General features: G+C 37.2%; 1 protein-coding gene across 2 annotated transcripts in view; it reads left to right on the top strand.

Annotated features, from left to right (window-relative positions):
- Positions 1 to 15,828, top strand: part of tmem132e (transmembrane protein 132E) — a 497,444-nt gene that overhangs the window by 458,222 nt on the left and 23,394 nt on the right. For both annotated transcript variants that reach the window (XM_067437778.1, XM_067437777.1), the window contains exons 5-6: positions 3,809 to 3,952; positions 13,782 to 13,987. In XM_067437778.1, coding sequence (XP_067293879.1) covers positions 3,809 to 3,952; positions 13,782 to 13,987 — 350 coding nt within the window. The remainder of the gene's footprint in view (positions 1 to 3,808; positions 3,953 to 13,781; positions 13,988 to 15,828) is intronic.

The following is a 15,828-nucleotide window of genomic DNA, read 5'->3' as shown; positions in this document are numbered from 1 at the left end:
TCACCAAACCCTATCATATACCCCCAGAATACTTGAAAAGTGCATTTTGCACTAATTTCCGTCCACTGGTGAGTATTGAAGTATTTTCAAGAACTTTACATTATATTTCATCTAATGTTTTAGAGTAAACAACAAAAAACTGTGTTGCCTCAAGGCAACATTGTACGATAATGGAATTGCAAACGCCATATCAGACACACTGGGTACAAATGCCTTAATTCTACGTGGCATTGATTCAACAGGGTGCTGAAAGCATTCTTTAGGAATGTTGGCCTATACTGATAGGATAGCATCTTGCAGTTGATGGAGATTTGTGGGATGCACATCCAGAGCACGAAGCTCCCGTTCCACCACATCCCAAAGATGCTCTATTGGGTTGAGATCTGTTGACTCTGGGGGCCATTTAGGTACAGTGAACCCATTGTCATGTTCAAGAAACCAATTTGAAATGATTTGAGCTTTGTGACATGGTGTATTATCCTGCTGGAAGTAGCCATCATGGTGGTCATAAAGGGACAATGCTCAGGAAGGCTATGGCATTTAAACAATGCCCAAATGACACTAAGGGCCTAAAGTGCGCCAAGAAAACATCCCCCACACCATTACACCACCACCACTAGCCTGCACAGTGATAACAAGGCATGATGGATCCATGTTCTCATCCTGTTTATGCCAAATTCTGACTCTACAATCTGAATGTCTCAACAAAAATCGAGACTCATCAGACCAGGCAACATTTTTCTAGTCTTCAACTGTCCAATTTTGGTGAGCTTGTGCAAACTGTAGCCTCTTTTTCCTATTTGTAGTGGAGATAAGCTATTGTAGCCAATCCGCCTCAAGGTTGTGCGTGTTGTGGCTTCACAAATGCTTTGCTGCATACCTCGGTTGTAACGAGTAGTTATTTCAGTCAAAGTTGCTCTTCTATCAGCTTGAATCAGTTGGCCTATTCTCCTCTGACCTCTAGCATCAACAAAGCATTTTCGCCCACAGGACTGCTGCATACTGGATGTTTTTCCCTTTTCAGATCATTCTTTGTAAACCCTAGAAATGGTTGTGCGTGAAAATCCCAGTAATTTACCAGATTGTGAAATACTCAGACCGGCCTGTCTGACAACAACCATGCCAAGCTCAAAATTGCTTAAATCACCTTTCTTTCCCATTCTGACATTCAGTTTGGAGTTCAGGAGATTATCTTGACCAGGACCACACCCCTAAATGCATTGAAGCAACTGTCATGTATATTTACTTATTATTGATTGTTAAACTTACAGAACATTCAGAAAAAGTTCAACCCAATGCAGCATTTCAGTTGTGATATAATCATTAAAATAATAAATAATAAACATTTCTTAAATCAGACAAACTAAGCACATCATTTGAGTTAGATTAATGCATTTTTGAGTTCTATTGGCCTGCAATGGTTATAGTTCATCCCCATTTACACACTTCCCAGCAGGCCTGGAGTGGCCATCGGGAGAATTCCCGGTGGGCGGCTCATAAATTGGACCAGCAGTACCACTTAGAAATAAAGGCACTTTTACACAGGACTTGGAAAGCACAAGTGTCTATTTCCTTTTCAGTGAGAGACACACAGAGAGCAGCATTAAGCTCCCGGGTCCTGCAAATGGGCCCTACTGTAACCTTGCTTCCCAGCATGCACTGGGGCATACTTAATGAATATGGTGGCATTGAATTTGTTTCTCTTTTCAAATGATGATTGGTTGTAACCCTCGTTTTGATTCATGTAACAAGAGTTGACTTCTGTTTGTGAGACATTAAGGTATTTATTTAGCCTGATGTCTTCATACTCAATTCTAGTCAGAATAGGAATCGGATACTGCTCCATTGGACTGTAATTATGTAGACTGGATGCCAGCTGAACTTAGACCCGCACACAACATTTTTAGGTCAGGCGGTTCGGTCTGGCCTCGATCCATAGAGGAGTGATTATCCCGAACAGAAACTGTTTGGACCAAGTTTCTCCAGTTTGGCATGGTTGTCTGCTAAAATTTACACTCATGGGTCTATATATCACATAATAGTCGCTTCAACCCACGGACATAGAAAACAACCCGCGGAAAAAAATGTGGACTTGGCAACACAGTGCAGTTGAGCTCTGTTGACATTTGACAACTAGTGTATTGCGTCGCTCCATTGCTCTGATTGGTTTTTGGTCTATCCAATTGAGGTCTTTCCTGGTTCGGTTGAAACATGCCACATAATCACAACCCAATGAAGCAGTTTCAGACTCATATTCTGACTAGAATTGAGTATGACCACGTCAGGCTAGTAATTATGGGGCGTTTCAACGGCATTAGGTTTATCTGATCTCACATTTCTCACGTTTAATTTCCGTGAAATGAACACGGAAATCAAAAATCTGTGGTAGTTTAACAAATTGCCGAAAATTCCTTAATGGGTTCACGGAAGTGATGCCTATGTAAGTCAATGACAGGCATCACCCGTGGTCCACACATGAATTCCCTATTCCAACACCTTATATTTGTCAGTTTGATTCAGTCAGCATAATTTTATTAACTTTTATTTTCTTTTTATTCAGACATGTTTTAAACACTTAACTCTATCCCTTCCCTAAACCTACCCATTTGTGTATTATAAAAAACTGGATATAACAGGCAGATACACAGATACTGGAGGCACAATTATTCAGAAACTACAAATATTCCAAGTGTTCTGAGGCCAAAGCATTGATTTCTGTGAAGAAAATTCCCAAAAGCGATCAGTAGCGTCGAGTCCATCCGCCGAATATTAATACATTTCAAATATTGCCGCCGGAAGAAACGTCACATCAGCTTTGACAGCATTGGCTGTTGTATGTCGCGTGACCAATTGCGTCATTACGTCCGCTTTGATTGTAATATTGCTTTGATTGTAATATTGTATGACTTCAGAAGACTTGGAATGCAACATGAGTTAATACTTCTATACTGTTTCTGGTCCGTTTTTGCAATAAATAACTGTGACTGTACATTTATTTGTTTTGTATATTGTTGATAAGTGGGTAGGTTTAGGGCAGGAGTGGAGTTAGTTGCTCCGAAATATAAAAGTAGGCTATAAATATTCATAAAATCATGTCTACTTTTACAAATGCAAATAATTAAATGTGTGTTGGGAATCCGTGTGTGGACCACGGATGATGCCTGTCATTGACTTATATGCATCACTTCTGTGAACCCATCACAGAATGTTCGGCGATTCTGTGAAACTACCACAGATTTTTGAGTTAAGGGTCCGTTTTCATTTTACGGAATTCTGTGAGACCAGGTTGGTTGCTTTTCAGCATGCATATTACTAGCATATTGGCCATTTATTAGTACTTATAAAGCACATATTAATAACTTATTCTTTAAGACCATAATCTACATCCCTTAATCCTACCACATGCCTACAACAACTACCTTACTTACTTACAGTTTATTGAGGGGAAAATTCCTAGTTAAAAATGAATATGTGTTCCCTAATCTGAAGTCTTACCAATTATTCTACAATAAAATTTGCCTTGGAAAATCTGAGGGAACACATTTCTGGGATGTGAGCTCTTTTGATTTCATTGTCTCAATGAGCTTCCAAACCAATCGACTGGAATTTTTACTGATTGGACATTTTCTTTTGAAGAAGGAAAGCTCAAGGCTCTTGCATTGAATATAGATAGTGTTTTAAACTTTCTTAAGCAGTGTAGCACCAGTGTAGACTCCAGGCCTGAATATTTTTGGAGCAGTGAACTTCTACTAACCTCCTGACTCATGCCCTCGCTTTTATTCTCCCTTTCTCTTTCTTCCATATCCAGGACACTGAGATTATCAACACGGCAGTTCTTACTGGCCGAACTGTGGCCATCCCTGTCAAGGTGGTTTCCATTGAGATAAACGGAGCAGTCACTGATGTGTCATCCTTTGTGCAGTGCAAGTCATTCAATGAGGACATCGTCAAGGTACGTCACGCCCACGTTGAAGGTTTAGTGAACTAGGACGTCTTCTACTATTCTCATAATCAATTGCAGACAGCTTAAGAGACCATAAAATGACCATCAAAACCTCATTTAAGCTGAGTTTATATATGCTCCTGTGGCCACTGCTTTTGTGATCCCCTGGAGGGATCGATGCCTTTTCAGTCTCAGACAGTACATCAAAAGTGTTCAGCGCTCTTCAGAGCAACGTCTCCCATTGAACAACTGCAAAGGTCAAGATACACTTGACCTTTGTTTAATGCTTTTAAATGAAGAGTCTCATAGAAAGCAGTGCACCAAAGCTATCCATATTAAGGCAAGACACTAGATGCAAAACCATTGCTTTTTTCAGGCACTCGTTAATTTTGAGATTCTGAGCTATTTTGCTTCCAAAATATATCTTGATCAGATTACTGCAAAGATTACAATACAATACAATACAATACAATACAATACAATACAATACAATACAATACAATACAATACAATACAATACAATACAATACAATACAATACAATACAAGACAAGACAAGACAATACAATACAATACAATACACATTTGAGTTTTTATAGTGTTATGCTGTATCTATTTGCATCTGTAGATTTCTGTAAGAATATATTTACAACACTTACCTGATGAAATATATTTTATTTTTATTTTTTGCAGTGCGTGACTGCATTGTAGGCATTTGTTCAACACTATTGAATTATTTGGTAACACTTTAGATTACTAGCTAGATATTAGCATGCATATTACTAACACATCTATTAGTACTTATAAAGCACATATTAATGCCTTATTCTGCACGACCATATTTTACATCCCTTTATCCTGAGTAAACATAAACATAACCACTACAAAAACTGTCTTTTTGCATCGTTAGATTTCAATTACAATACATATCTTTACATGTCGTTTTTTCAAAATGCTGTTCTTTCACATCCACGGACCAAGAAATCTCTACTTCAGTAGCACTTACATATCAAACCATCCATTTTTATTTGGTTCTTACAAAGAGGTTTGTTCATACACTCTCAGAAAAATGAACAAAAACTGGGTACCTTTTTCAAAAGGTACTTTTGTATCTAAAGGGTGCATATTGGTACATTAAAGGTATATATTAGTACCTAAAGTGTACATATAAGTACCTAAAAGGGGAAAAGAATAACATATCTTTTGAAAAGGAGCACCCCAGTTTTCTGAGAGTGTATAACAATATGGACATATGTTTTTTTTTTTTTTTTTTTGGGGGGGGGGGGCTGTTGACACTATTTTTAGCTTAAACATTTTAGATTACTAGATCACAGTAAATGTGTATTATATAAATCATATCAAATCAGTAATCGCAAACCCTCTATTATTTCTATTTGTTTCCTTGCTTATATTTATTAAAATGTATTTCATAAAATCAGATATTTCATAATTTAGGTGAAATACTATTGGAAATATATGAGGGTGGATGGTGCTTTGGAAATGTTGGAGACAGTAGCAGGCATTTGGGTCAAAAAGATGGAGAACAATTAATGCCCATATCTGGGTTTGCCCATAAGTTCCGTCTCAATTCAACAGCTAAGGTTGTGTATTTGAGTCAGTGAATTAATTTATTTCTCTATATTTGCGCAAGGGGGCAGTTGGTTCCACCTGAGGGTTTGTAAATGAGGAATGAAAACATTTTGCAATGTCCTCTGCTGAAGGAAACAATCATTTAAACAATCTTCACCATCTGTTCCATAGCATGGCAAAATCTGAAAGAAAAAATCCAATTCGACTATAAACCATATCCAAAATGTAGAGAAATAATAATAATATGCCTAGGAGTGTCATCTGTCCGCCAAGATTGAGATCCATAAGTCATCTGAGACGGGCCGTGAGGGCATTCGTTGTTTGTCTGTTGTAAGATTCAGTATAGCCTGGTGTGCTGCAGTGCCTGGGCAGAGCATTAGCTCTGGTGTTATTGAGTGGGTCTGCTTGGCCGCCCTGGCTATTGAACTTTGGAGGCTAATTCAAGATGAGCCCTTCAAGCTGAGACAACATGAGTCCTGACAGTTCAATAAAATGGTCTGTGCAGTGGCAAAAAAATCTTCATACAGAAGGCAAAGATTACAGGGCCCAGTGACATATTTTTTGCTTATCTTATTCAAAAGGTAGTCACGAGTATCTATTGAAACATGGCTTATTTGCCTAGAGCCAAAGCTTTTACTTCTGCATAGAACAGATGGTTACATGCATTGCTGTGAGGATGCCATTTTATGCTGCATGCATGGAAATGACTTTTAATATCATGTTTGCCGCAGGTTCTGTATAAAGTCTGGTAATAAAATACTCCCGTAAGACCAGCGAGGTGTATCTTATGAATTTTAGCACACATTTGGATGGTATATATTTGTTAGCATTTTTGTTTACATGTGTAATAACCATCTACTTTGCTCTGTGTGTCGTATGTGAGTGTTGAATGATGAGACCCTTTGGGGCTTTGTGTTTGGGAGCAGAAAGCTGTGAACAGTCTCTCCCAGACGATCACACAGGCCATCTGAGAACTACGCGCATTCCCAACACAGCAAACACACGCATTTAGACATGAATCGCCATGACGTGCAATGACTGAATAATGTGTATCATGTATTATAATGCCATGTTATCTTCGGTCTTGTTTTTAATAATAATGTATTTCATTCTTTTAAATGTTAAAACACTTTCTCCTCTCTAGGTTAATTGTAAAGCATACGTATTATGAAATGGATAGTCTCGGTCCTGGGTGCTGATTGGTCAATGCAGAATTCCAATTGTGCTAGGAAATGTGCAAAACACCACTTTGAGTCATGTTTACCTCACATATGTAATATTCATGGTGGAAGGATGGCACTTAATGTATTTACTTTATATTATAACATTGTAATATTCTGGCTGATACAGACAAGCTGATAATTATAAAAAACATATAATAATAATAAATATATATATATATATGTGTATGTATGTATGTATGTATGTATATATATAAAGCATTTTATTTTACATATGATAACTATGGAAGCTTGTTTCTGCCACGATATTAAACAATGTTAAAGATAATTGCGACTTTTAATCTTTCAATTCAAACTTTTTGTTCTTAAAATTGCGAGAATATTTAAAGAACAGTTAAAGTCAGAATTGTGAAATATAAACTTGCAATATTTTTGCAATTCTTACTTTATAACTCGCGATTCTACATTACATTTACATTTATTCATTTAGCAGATGCTTTTATCCAAAGCGACTTACAACTGACGAATACAGAAAGCGATCTGTCATGAACAGGCGAAAAAAATCACAAAAAGTACTTGAAATACTATGTTATGGACACTGCTTAGCATGAGCTAGAATGGGGAATAGAGGACTCTCTTTTTTTTTTCTTTTAAGATGAGGTTAAGTGCTCACTGAAGAGAGAAGTTTTCAGCTGTCTTTTGAATGTTGTCAGTGTTTTTGCCATCCGGGTGGAGGTTGGAAGTTCGTTCCACCAGCAAGGAACAGTGAACCAAAAGGTTCTAGAGAGTGATCCCGTGCCTCTCTGTGGTGGTACCACAAGCCGTCACTCCTTTACTGCTTCTGGTGGGGATGTAAACTCATAGGAGTGGAAGTATGTGGGTACTGAGCTTGTGGTGGATCTGTAAGCAAGCGTCAAAGCCTTGAACTTGATGTGAGCAGCGAGTGGTAGTGCAGAGAGATGAAGAGAGGTGTGCAATTCTGACTTCTTTTCTAAGAATTGTGAGTTATAAAGTCCAATTCTGAAGAAAAAAAAAAAAACTTTTCTTTTCTACAATTCTGACTTTATATATTGGAATTGTGAATTAATAAGTGAGAAATGCAGGATTGTAAACTTGTACATTTTAATCACAATTACCGATATTTTGGGCTATAATATAATATAATTTAATATAATATAATATAATATAATATAATATAATATAATATAATATAATATAATATAATATAATATAATATAATATAATATAATATAATATAATATAATATAATATAATATAATACTATTTTATCTAAAATAAACTAATACAGTCATTTAATTGACCTATCGGTAAGCCCCACCCCCCTTAGTTACTGTTGCTAACTCGGACAAACAAACTGAGTTGCTAACTGTCTAACAATGACAGTGCCAGTGTGAAAACCTTATCCCAAGTTGTTTTTTGGACACAGAATGTAGCAGACTCCCTCAGATTGATGACCAAACATAAATGATGTTTTATTAAGTTTATTGTGTCCTTTTTTCCACTCTAAAGATTTTTTTAAATAAATAAAAATCACCGTAGGAGCTGAACAAACAAAGCATTAGAAGTGTGCATCAATGTCTCATTCACAAACTCTCTCTCTGTTGCATTACTATTAACATACACAGCAAATAATACAAAAACACTCAAACAACTAACAATAAACAAACACATGCAGGCCTTATGCCTTTTAATGGGTGCTAATAAACTTCAAACTTTGTATCTGAAAACAACTCCGATAAACTGCGAGTGCGAGTTCTCCCTTTCACTACCCTCATCGCTCCGTAGACTATAATAACCATCAAAACAGGAGTCCCTCCTTAGTAAGACAGATAATGCAGACCTTAAACATATCTAAACTCACAGAAATGTATGTGTTTTTGATGTTACATGACATGAGAACAGTTAGTTATTTCGGTTTGTGTGTTAGCAGGGACTCACTAACTTTAATCTTTACTTAATGAGAGTATGACAACCAGAAAATGCTCTCAGAATAACTGAGTAAGTGTGATTGCTCTCTATGGCGCTGAAACCTAAAATGTCCGAGTTGCGGTCCCAGTACAACTAATACTCAACTGCCATTGGCTCATATGCGTTCAAGGGGAGGGGTTTACCGATAGGTCAATTGCTACTTAAATGATCTCTAAGTCAAATCACAAAATTTTGAGATTTGCTAAAGATTACATTCAACAGTGTTAAATAATTACTATTTTTATTTTATTTTATTATAATGCTGTTATCAACAAAATAAATATAAATGAAAAAAACAAGCATGCAATATTAAAAATCCAATATCAGCCAATACCAATATGTTGTGTATCCCAAATAAAAAATTTAGTACAATGCACTTTCGCACTTTATTCACTTCACTCATTTATTTGACTAGTATATACTGTATATTCACATTATATGAGCTTGGCCTCTTGACGGTTATTGCCTAGCTGGAACGCTGAATTAAACAATCAGCATTCAGGACTGGAACTCTCTATTTTATAACAATGTTTTAAGTGTGAAACTGTTCTATTTCTGTAGAGGCTTGCTGTCATATTAAATCAAATCATCAGTTCTTGCTTCAAGCTGTAGGCAGTATGTTCATCTTTAACCATGTAAAGTCAGCCTTCGCATGATACCATCAACACAGATAAAAGCGCATCTGCTTAACTGTGTGACGGCAGCCTGGATGGTGGAGGGTTACAGGGGGTGTTTGTTGGATTAAACACAGCTGGCGGGTGTGTAGAGCTGGAGGCTTCTCAGTGGGCATCACTATCCTGACCTCGCCCCTGCCACTCCTCTGGAACCATGCAAGGTGCCAGGGCAGATTAGTGACTCCGTGGAACTCTGCTGGCTGGCACGTAAAAAGTACTTTCAGCTGGCCCCTGCTGGCTAGTGACGCCCACAGTCCTTAACTGCTTTTGACTTAAAATTATCCATCCAAGTTTATTAGAAGCCCCAGGAGCAAGTGGGTCAAGACTGAACTCACATCAACAGAAGTGGCGCAGCAGGAACACATTTACACAACTATAGAGGGCATTGGGAACCAGACAGGAAATGAGCAACACTGCAAAACTGCTGCTGCTTTTGTTTTGTGCCACCCAGCCACATGAGTAACAATACTGACTATTTTTTATCGGGCTTAATATTACTATTAAACAATAGTTCAGCCAAAAATTACAATTCTGTCATCATTTACTCACCCTTAAGTTGTTCAAAACTGTATGAATTTCTGCTAACACTTTATTTTAGGGTTCAACTTTTGCTATTAACTATTTGCTTATTTGCATGCATATTACTAGGATATTGTCTGTTTATTAGTACTTATAAAACACATAATAATGCCTTATTCTGCTTGACCAAATGTGACCAATCACGGAAAGTAGGGACACAAGTCGGTTCTGGGGCATTTTGAGTTATTCACAGATTCTTTGTAGTCTCCAATTTTTCCAACAATGTGTAACACATGGAAATCTGATAATATTTAGAGAAGTTGTGGCCGTTTAAAATTAAGCATTTAGAAAAATTTAAATGAGAGAAAACAGCCTCTAAAGGTTGTGCATTTCTCACCTGTTGTCACCTGCTGGGAGTGACAATAAGACTCATTTACATATCATTTAGATAAGCCATACCCCCTGTTAAGCTTTCCACATAAAGCTGCATGGTTGCATAGCAACGACAGACGCAGCAGGAAAAATCGAACCGCAAACTATTAATAATAAAGGATAACAGATGCTAATATTACCATCTAAAGGCCCATTATAGAAATGGGGGTGTTTGGCAAGTGACATGACGCTAATGATTACAATTAAACTAATAACAATAGGTAGGTATGGGAAGGTCTAAACGTGAGATAATGTGTACATGTTCTTATGAACACAAAAAAACAAACTTTTGTGTTTATGGAAACTCGCCTCAAAAGAAACAGAAAAGTATTCTTGCAGATCCTCCAATGAAATAAGTTGTTCAGGCACACTTTCTGTTTGACAGGTTCTTCTTTGTGGATGTATTGTGTGTCTGTTTGACGGGGATAAAGACAGAGCAATGGGTAATATCCATAACCGTGGCTATAGTATAGGGGTAAGGTGCATGTCATCAAGTTTTGACGCAAATCGGTCAGAGGTTCGAATCTACCTTTTGCCACACTATCTAACGGAGAAACATATTATTAAACACGTTAGATGCTTTAGTTCCACTTTTCTAATATTTTCTCAATTCTTATTGAAAATAAATGTCTTTCCGATCTGATATGTTATGGGAAAAGGGAGTAGAGAGAGTGTGGCAAAAGGCAGTTTCAAACCTCTGATCGATTTGCGTCAAAACTTGATGACATGTTTAAAGCTCAAAAAAGTGCATCCATCCATTATAAACATACTCCATACAGCCTCGGGGGGTTAATAAAGGCCTTCTGAAGTGAATCGATGCAGTTTTGTAAGAAAAATATCCATATTTAAAACTATAAAGTAAAAGATCTGGCTTCCACCAGACCACCTTCCGTATTTAACTTACTAAGAAAGAGTAATGACTCTCGTTGTTTAAAACACTTACGCTATATCTGATGTCATTCATCATATGTCATGCCAGTGATCTAGGCTAGGCTTTTTCCATAAGTTGAATATGGAAGGCGGTGTGGCACTGTGTGGAGTATTTTTATAATGGAGGTATGTGCACTTTTTTGAGCTTCAAACTCTTGGGCCCCATTCACTGTCATTATAAGGCTTGAAAGCATCAGGATATGTATTAATATAACTCAGATTGTGTTCATCAGAATGAAGAAAGTAATATACACATAGGATGGTTTGAGGGTACGTGAATAATGGGGTAGTTTTCATTTTAAAGTAAACTAATCCTTTAATCCTACCTAATACCTAAACTTAAACACTACAAAACTACCTGACTAACTATTAATAAGCAGTAAATTAAGAGTTTATTGAGGCAAAAGTTATAGCTAATATTGATGTGTTCTCCATACTAAAGTGTTACAGGATTTCTTTTTTCTGTTAATCACAAAAGAAGATATTTTTAATGCAGGTAACCAGACAATTGATGGGCCCCACTGACTTCCAAGTTTGGTTACCCATATTCTTTAAAATATCTTATTTTGTGTTTAACAGAAGAAAGAAATTAATACATCTTTGGAACAACCTGAGGGTAAGTAAATTATGAGAGAATATTCATTTTTTGAGTGAACTATTGCTTTAAAAATGATTTATTTATAGTTCAGTCAACACAACTCTCAAAACCGTTTTTAACAGCATTTTGTTGATAAGAATTGAGTGGACTAGTTCTGCTACACTGCAGCTGCTCCAAGGTAATGCAGGGAGAACCCCATAGCAGATCTAGACAGGTGGTGCTGGGGAATAAATAAGGTTGTGTAGATAAGGAAAAGAGAATGATTGGCTCTGCTGCTGGCTTGAAAGAATGAATCAGCTATGTGGAAGTCTTTCACGACTGACCTATGCATCTCTACTACACATTAAGATGGAATAGGTGAACGTATCGTCAACTCTAATAAAATCAAGGGGGGGAAAGTATGACTTTGACTATGAAATCCTTACTAGTGAGGTTTTTCATATCTAGATTTAGGCCAAGCAAGGAAATGTTTCATTTGAACATGAAAAGCGCTCCCTGTACCTCCCCCTCAGTGCTGTTATCCTCTCTGCTCTTTTACCATATGTCAGGTTTTTTTTCAGCAGTATTCTTCATAGTTTTTTTCTCCTGAATAACAGTCCCTCTAAAAAAAGAAATGAAGTGGGCATGCAGTTTCTCCACAGATTCTCCTAAAGGCTACTGTGGAGAGAGCCATCTCCTCTGATCAATTCCCCATATTGATGGTATGGATAAGAGAGGGAGCTGTCTAGCAGACCTACATATTTTATTACACAGATATCCCCCACTATGATGAATCTCTGGTCCTGGATAGACTGCAGCTTCCGACCTCCATTTGAGGGAGATTACGTTCTCTGATTACTGTGTCAGCTGCCTTAGACCCCTAGATAAATCATAGATGGTACCCCAAAGCAAAGCTTCAGCTATCTATTACAGTAAATAATTTATTATTAAAGACCGCTGAGTGTACATATGAAATGTGTTGGCAGACCGGAAGGAATAACGCGGGGAAAAATATTCTTTTAGTTTTCTTTGGTACCGCTTTGTATACATTAATACAAATTTTACAACTTGGGGATTTAAAAGTGTGTGTGGGTGTGTGTGTTGTGTTCATTAGTGTGTCTGTTTTTGTGCTCAGAAAAAAAGGCAGAATGCAGTGAATAACAACTGCTGCTTCAGAAAAAAAAGAAAAAGAAAAAACAATGCCTCAGGAAAAAAGCTGTCAGACCCAGTTCCTATGGGGTGTTATTTTAAGAAGCATGTTTCATATAAAATACCTCTTTTGCAATTTGAAAATACCTTTGAATGGACTAATTTGATGTTTTGCTTGATGCTTTTGAGAGTGACTCAGAATGACACTTTAACCCTTTATAGTGCTAATTGATTTGAAAGAAAATTAAAAGTAATACAGTTTTAAAACTATTCCTTTCATTTAATTGAATGTAGATAACTAGATCAGTCGTTGTTTTTGAATTATTATATAAGAAATAATGTGATGCATGTGCTAAAAAAACCATAATGCATTTACCACCTTACCCATGCAATACTACTTGACTACATGGCATGGCAAACCACACTTACGGAATAAGTGGGGAGCTGTTCACATAGGATGCATTCTTGGTTCAAAAACAGCTGAATGTAGCACAATACAGTGGTCTGTTGGACGGTTTTTAACTTGACACAGCATGCTAATTTTTGTGATGCATTGCTGTGCAGACTATCAGGTAGAGGTCTGCTGTGGATTCGGCAATCTTGGCATCATTTTGAGGTTATTTCTTAGCAAATATTGATATGTGATAAATTTTGATTTACTTAAATAAGTGTTTTAATTCACAGCCCTATTTTGAGTCAACATCCACTTGCAGTTGCCCGTGAAGAGCTTTTGTTTTGTGCAGTCTCCCCAGAGAATGCAGTGAAAGAAATCAAATCTCTCTGTGCTCTCCTCAACAGGTGTCCATGAACTGTGACTATGTGTTTGTGAATGGAAAAGAGACGCGTGGCTCCATGAACGCTCGGGTGATTTTCAGCTATGAGCACCTGAGTGCCCCTCTTGAGCTCACTGTCTGGGTGCCCAAACTGCCCCTTAAAGTGGAGCTCTCAGACAACAGACTGACCTTCATCAAGGGCTGGAGGGTGCCAATCTTACCCGACCGCAGGTAAGACACACCAGCGATCTGTGCATTCAAATATACTTATATACTTTTTCCCCCATTAGCATGTTTAATGCATTTTTATGTTGTTGCTTGTTTATTTAAACATACATGTAGGCGTTGTGAGGGCGAAAAAGCAGTGTAATAGTTTAATTAGCGTAGTTGTTAAAAGCTCTAAAGCTAGGTCACTAAGGGCTATGTTAGTTACAGTGCGACTACCGAGCTGATGCCTCATGAGAGCCGAATGTCATTCTTCATACAGCCCATTTACTGTGATTCTGACTAATTGAAGCAGCGGTTTTGTCATACAGTGCACGGTGGAATATCAACATTTTTCATGAGGAACCTCTCCAGAATTAATCACGATGGAAAATATTCTGGTAACTCACTAGTATCATTATTGCTCCCTTACAGAGGTCTTTCTTTTGTGATGTAAATCTCTAATTAAATTCATTCAAATGGGCCATTAAAATGGAAATATGATCTGATTCGGTTATGCTAATCCAATTTCGCTGCAAATCGTCAATCTACATCTAGCCTTCATGTAGGGCTTGCGGTGTGACGCATGTAGCATGCAATGGTAGAAATAAGTCATCCATTAAAAATGCATCTATAGAGATAGCTTTGATATCTTAAACAACATTGGAGCATTTCAAAACATCATATAGCTGTTAGCATGAATTTAGCTCACTAAATTAAATCTACAAAGTTTATTATTCACTATTTCCAAGCCGTTGCAAGCAAAGTCTCTCAGTGCAGTTATACTTTCAGTATTCTCCCTGTTTCATACGGACAATTCATACACAATACAAGCGTGTCATTACATTTGCATTTGACCTCAATTTGAGTGCCTTTGATTTAGCTTCCTCGCAGGACCCAAGATCTCTAAGGCTTTGTTCACACATACAATCTCAGTGATCAGCTTGAAATCTGATTTGTTTTTCAGATGCAATCTGATTATCCCTGTGTCTGCACTGTCATTTTGCAAGTGAAGGAACCGGATCTATTGAATTTATATGGTCATTATAGTAATGACTTAAAAGTCAGCATGGCACCAGAAGACTGGAGAGTAGCTGTCAACGTGGAAAAAAATAGAACCTGAACATTTTGTCTCTGCTCATATTCATCTTGACATCTTGTCACAGTTCTGAGCTACGATGCATAAAACCCAACTCTGCTAATCCTGATTAATCTCATGATTTCTCTCAGTTCCTTTTTAAATAGGATTAATTAAAAATATATATATAAGAAAATAATGTGTGTAATCTTTGCACGCTTATGAGTTTGTGTGGATGACACTAATAGCAGAATAACTTTTTTTACTACAAATCAGTGGTTTTAAAGCTACACTGTGTGATATTTTCCCCCATCTAGCGGTGAAAAGGTATATGACCATCCAGTGAATTTTTTTTTGATCCTCTCAATTCCGATTTCGTTTGAACTCCTACGGTGGCTGATTTAGTCCAAGATTAACATGGCAATCCTCTTCACATTCGTCACGGTGCCATCGAGTGTTAAAACGAGAAAGGCGAAGCTTGAATTTACGGGTATGTCCCTCTTTGGCTAATGTACTTTCAAGATGGAGGAGCAACATGGCGACCTGATTCGAACCCCTCACCCATATGTATTTTCAATGGCATATTATAAACTTACGAGAATACTTTATTACTTGAAAGAAGTAAATATACATTAATGAGCACATATATTTTTGAAAGAACAAAGTGTTTTTAGCTAAGAATAAAGTAAAAGAGTTACACAGTGTAGCTTTAAGAGACCCGAATAGAATTCACATTGACAAGTCAACTTCACTTATGTATTGCTGCTAAAATCGCTTAGCAAAAAAGGAT

Source organism: Pseudorasbora parva, chromosome 3 (assembly GCF_024679245.1).
Source record: "Pseudorasbora parva isolate DD20220531a chromosome 3, ASM2467924v1, whole genome shotgun sequence".
NCBI lineage: Eukaryota > Metazoa > Chordata > Actinopteri > Cypriniformes > Gobionidae > Pseudorasbora > Pseudorasbora parva.
The sequence above is the reverse complement of the archived record's forward strand: the minus strand, read 5'-3'. Positions and strand labels throughout refer to the sequence as shown.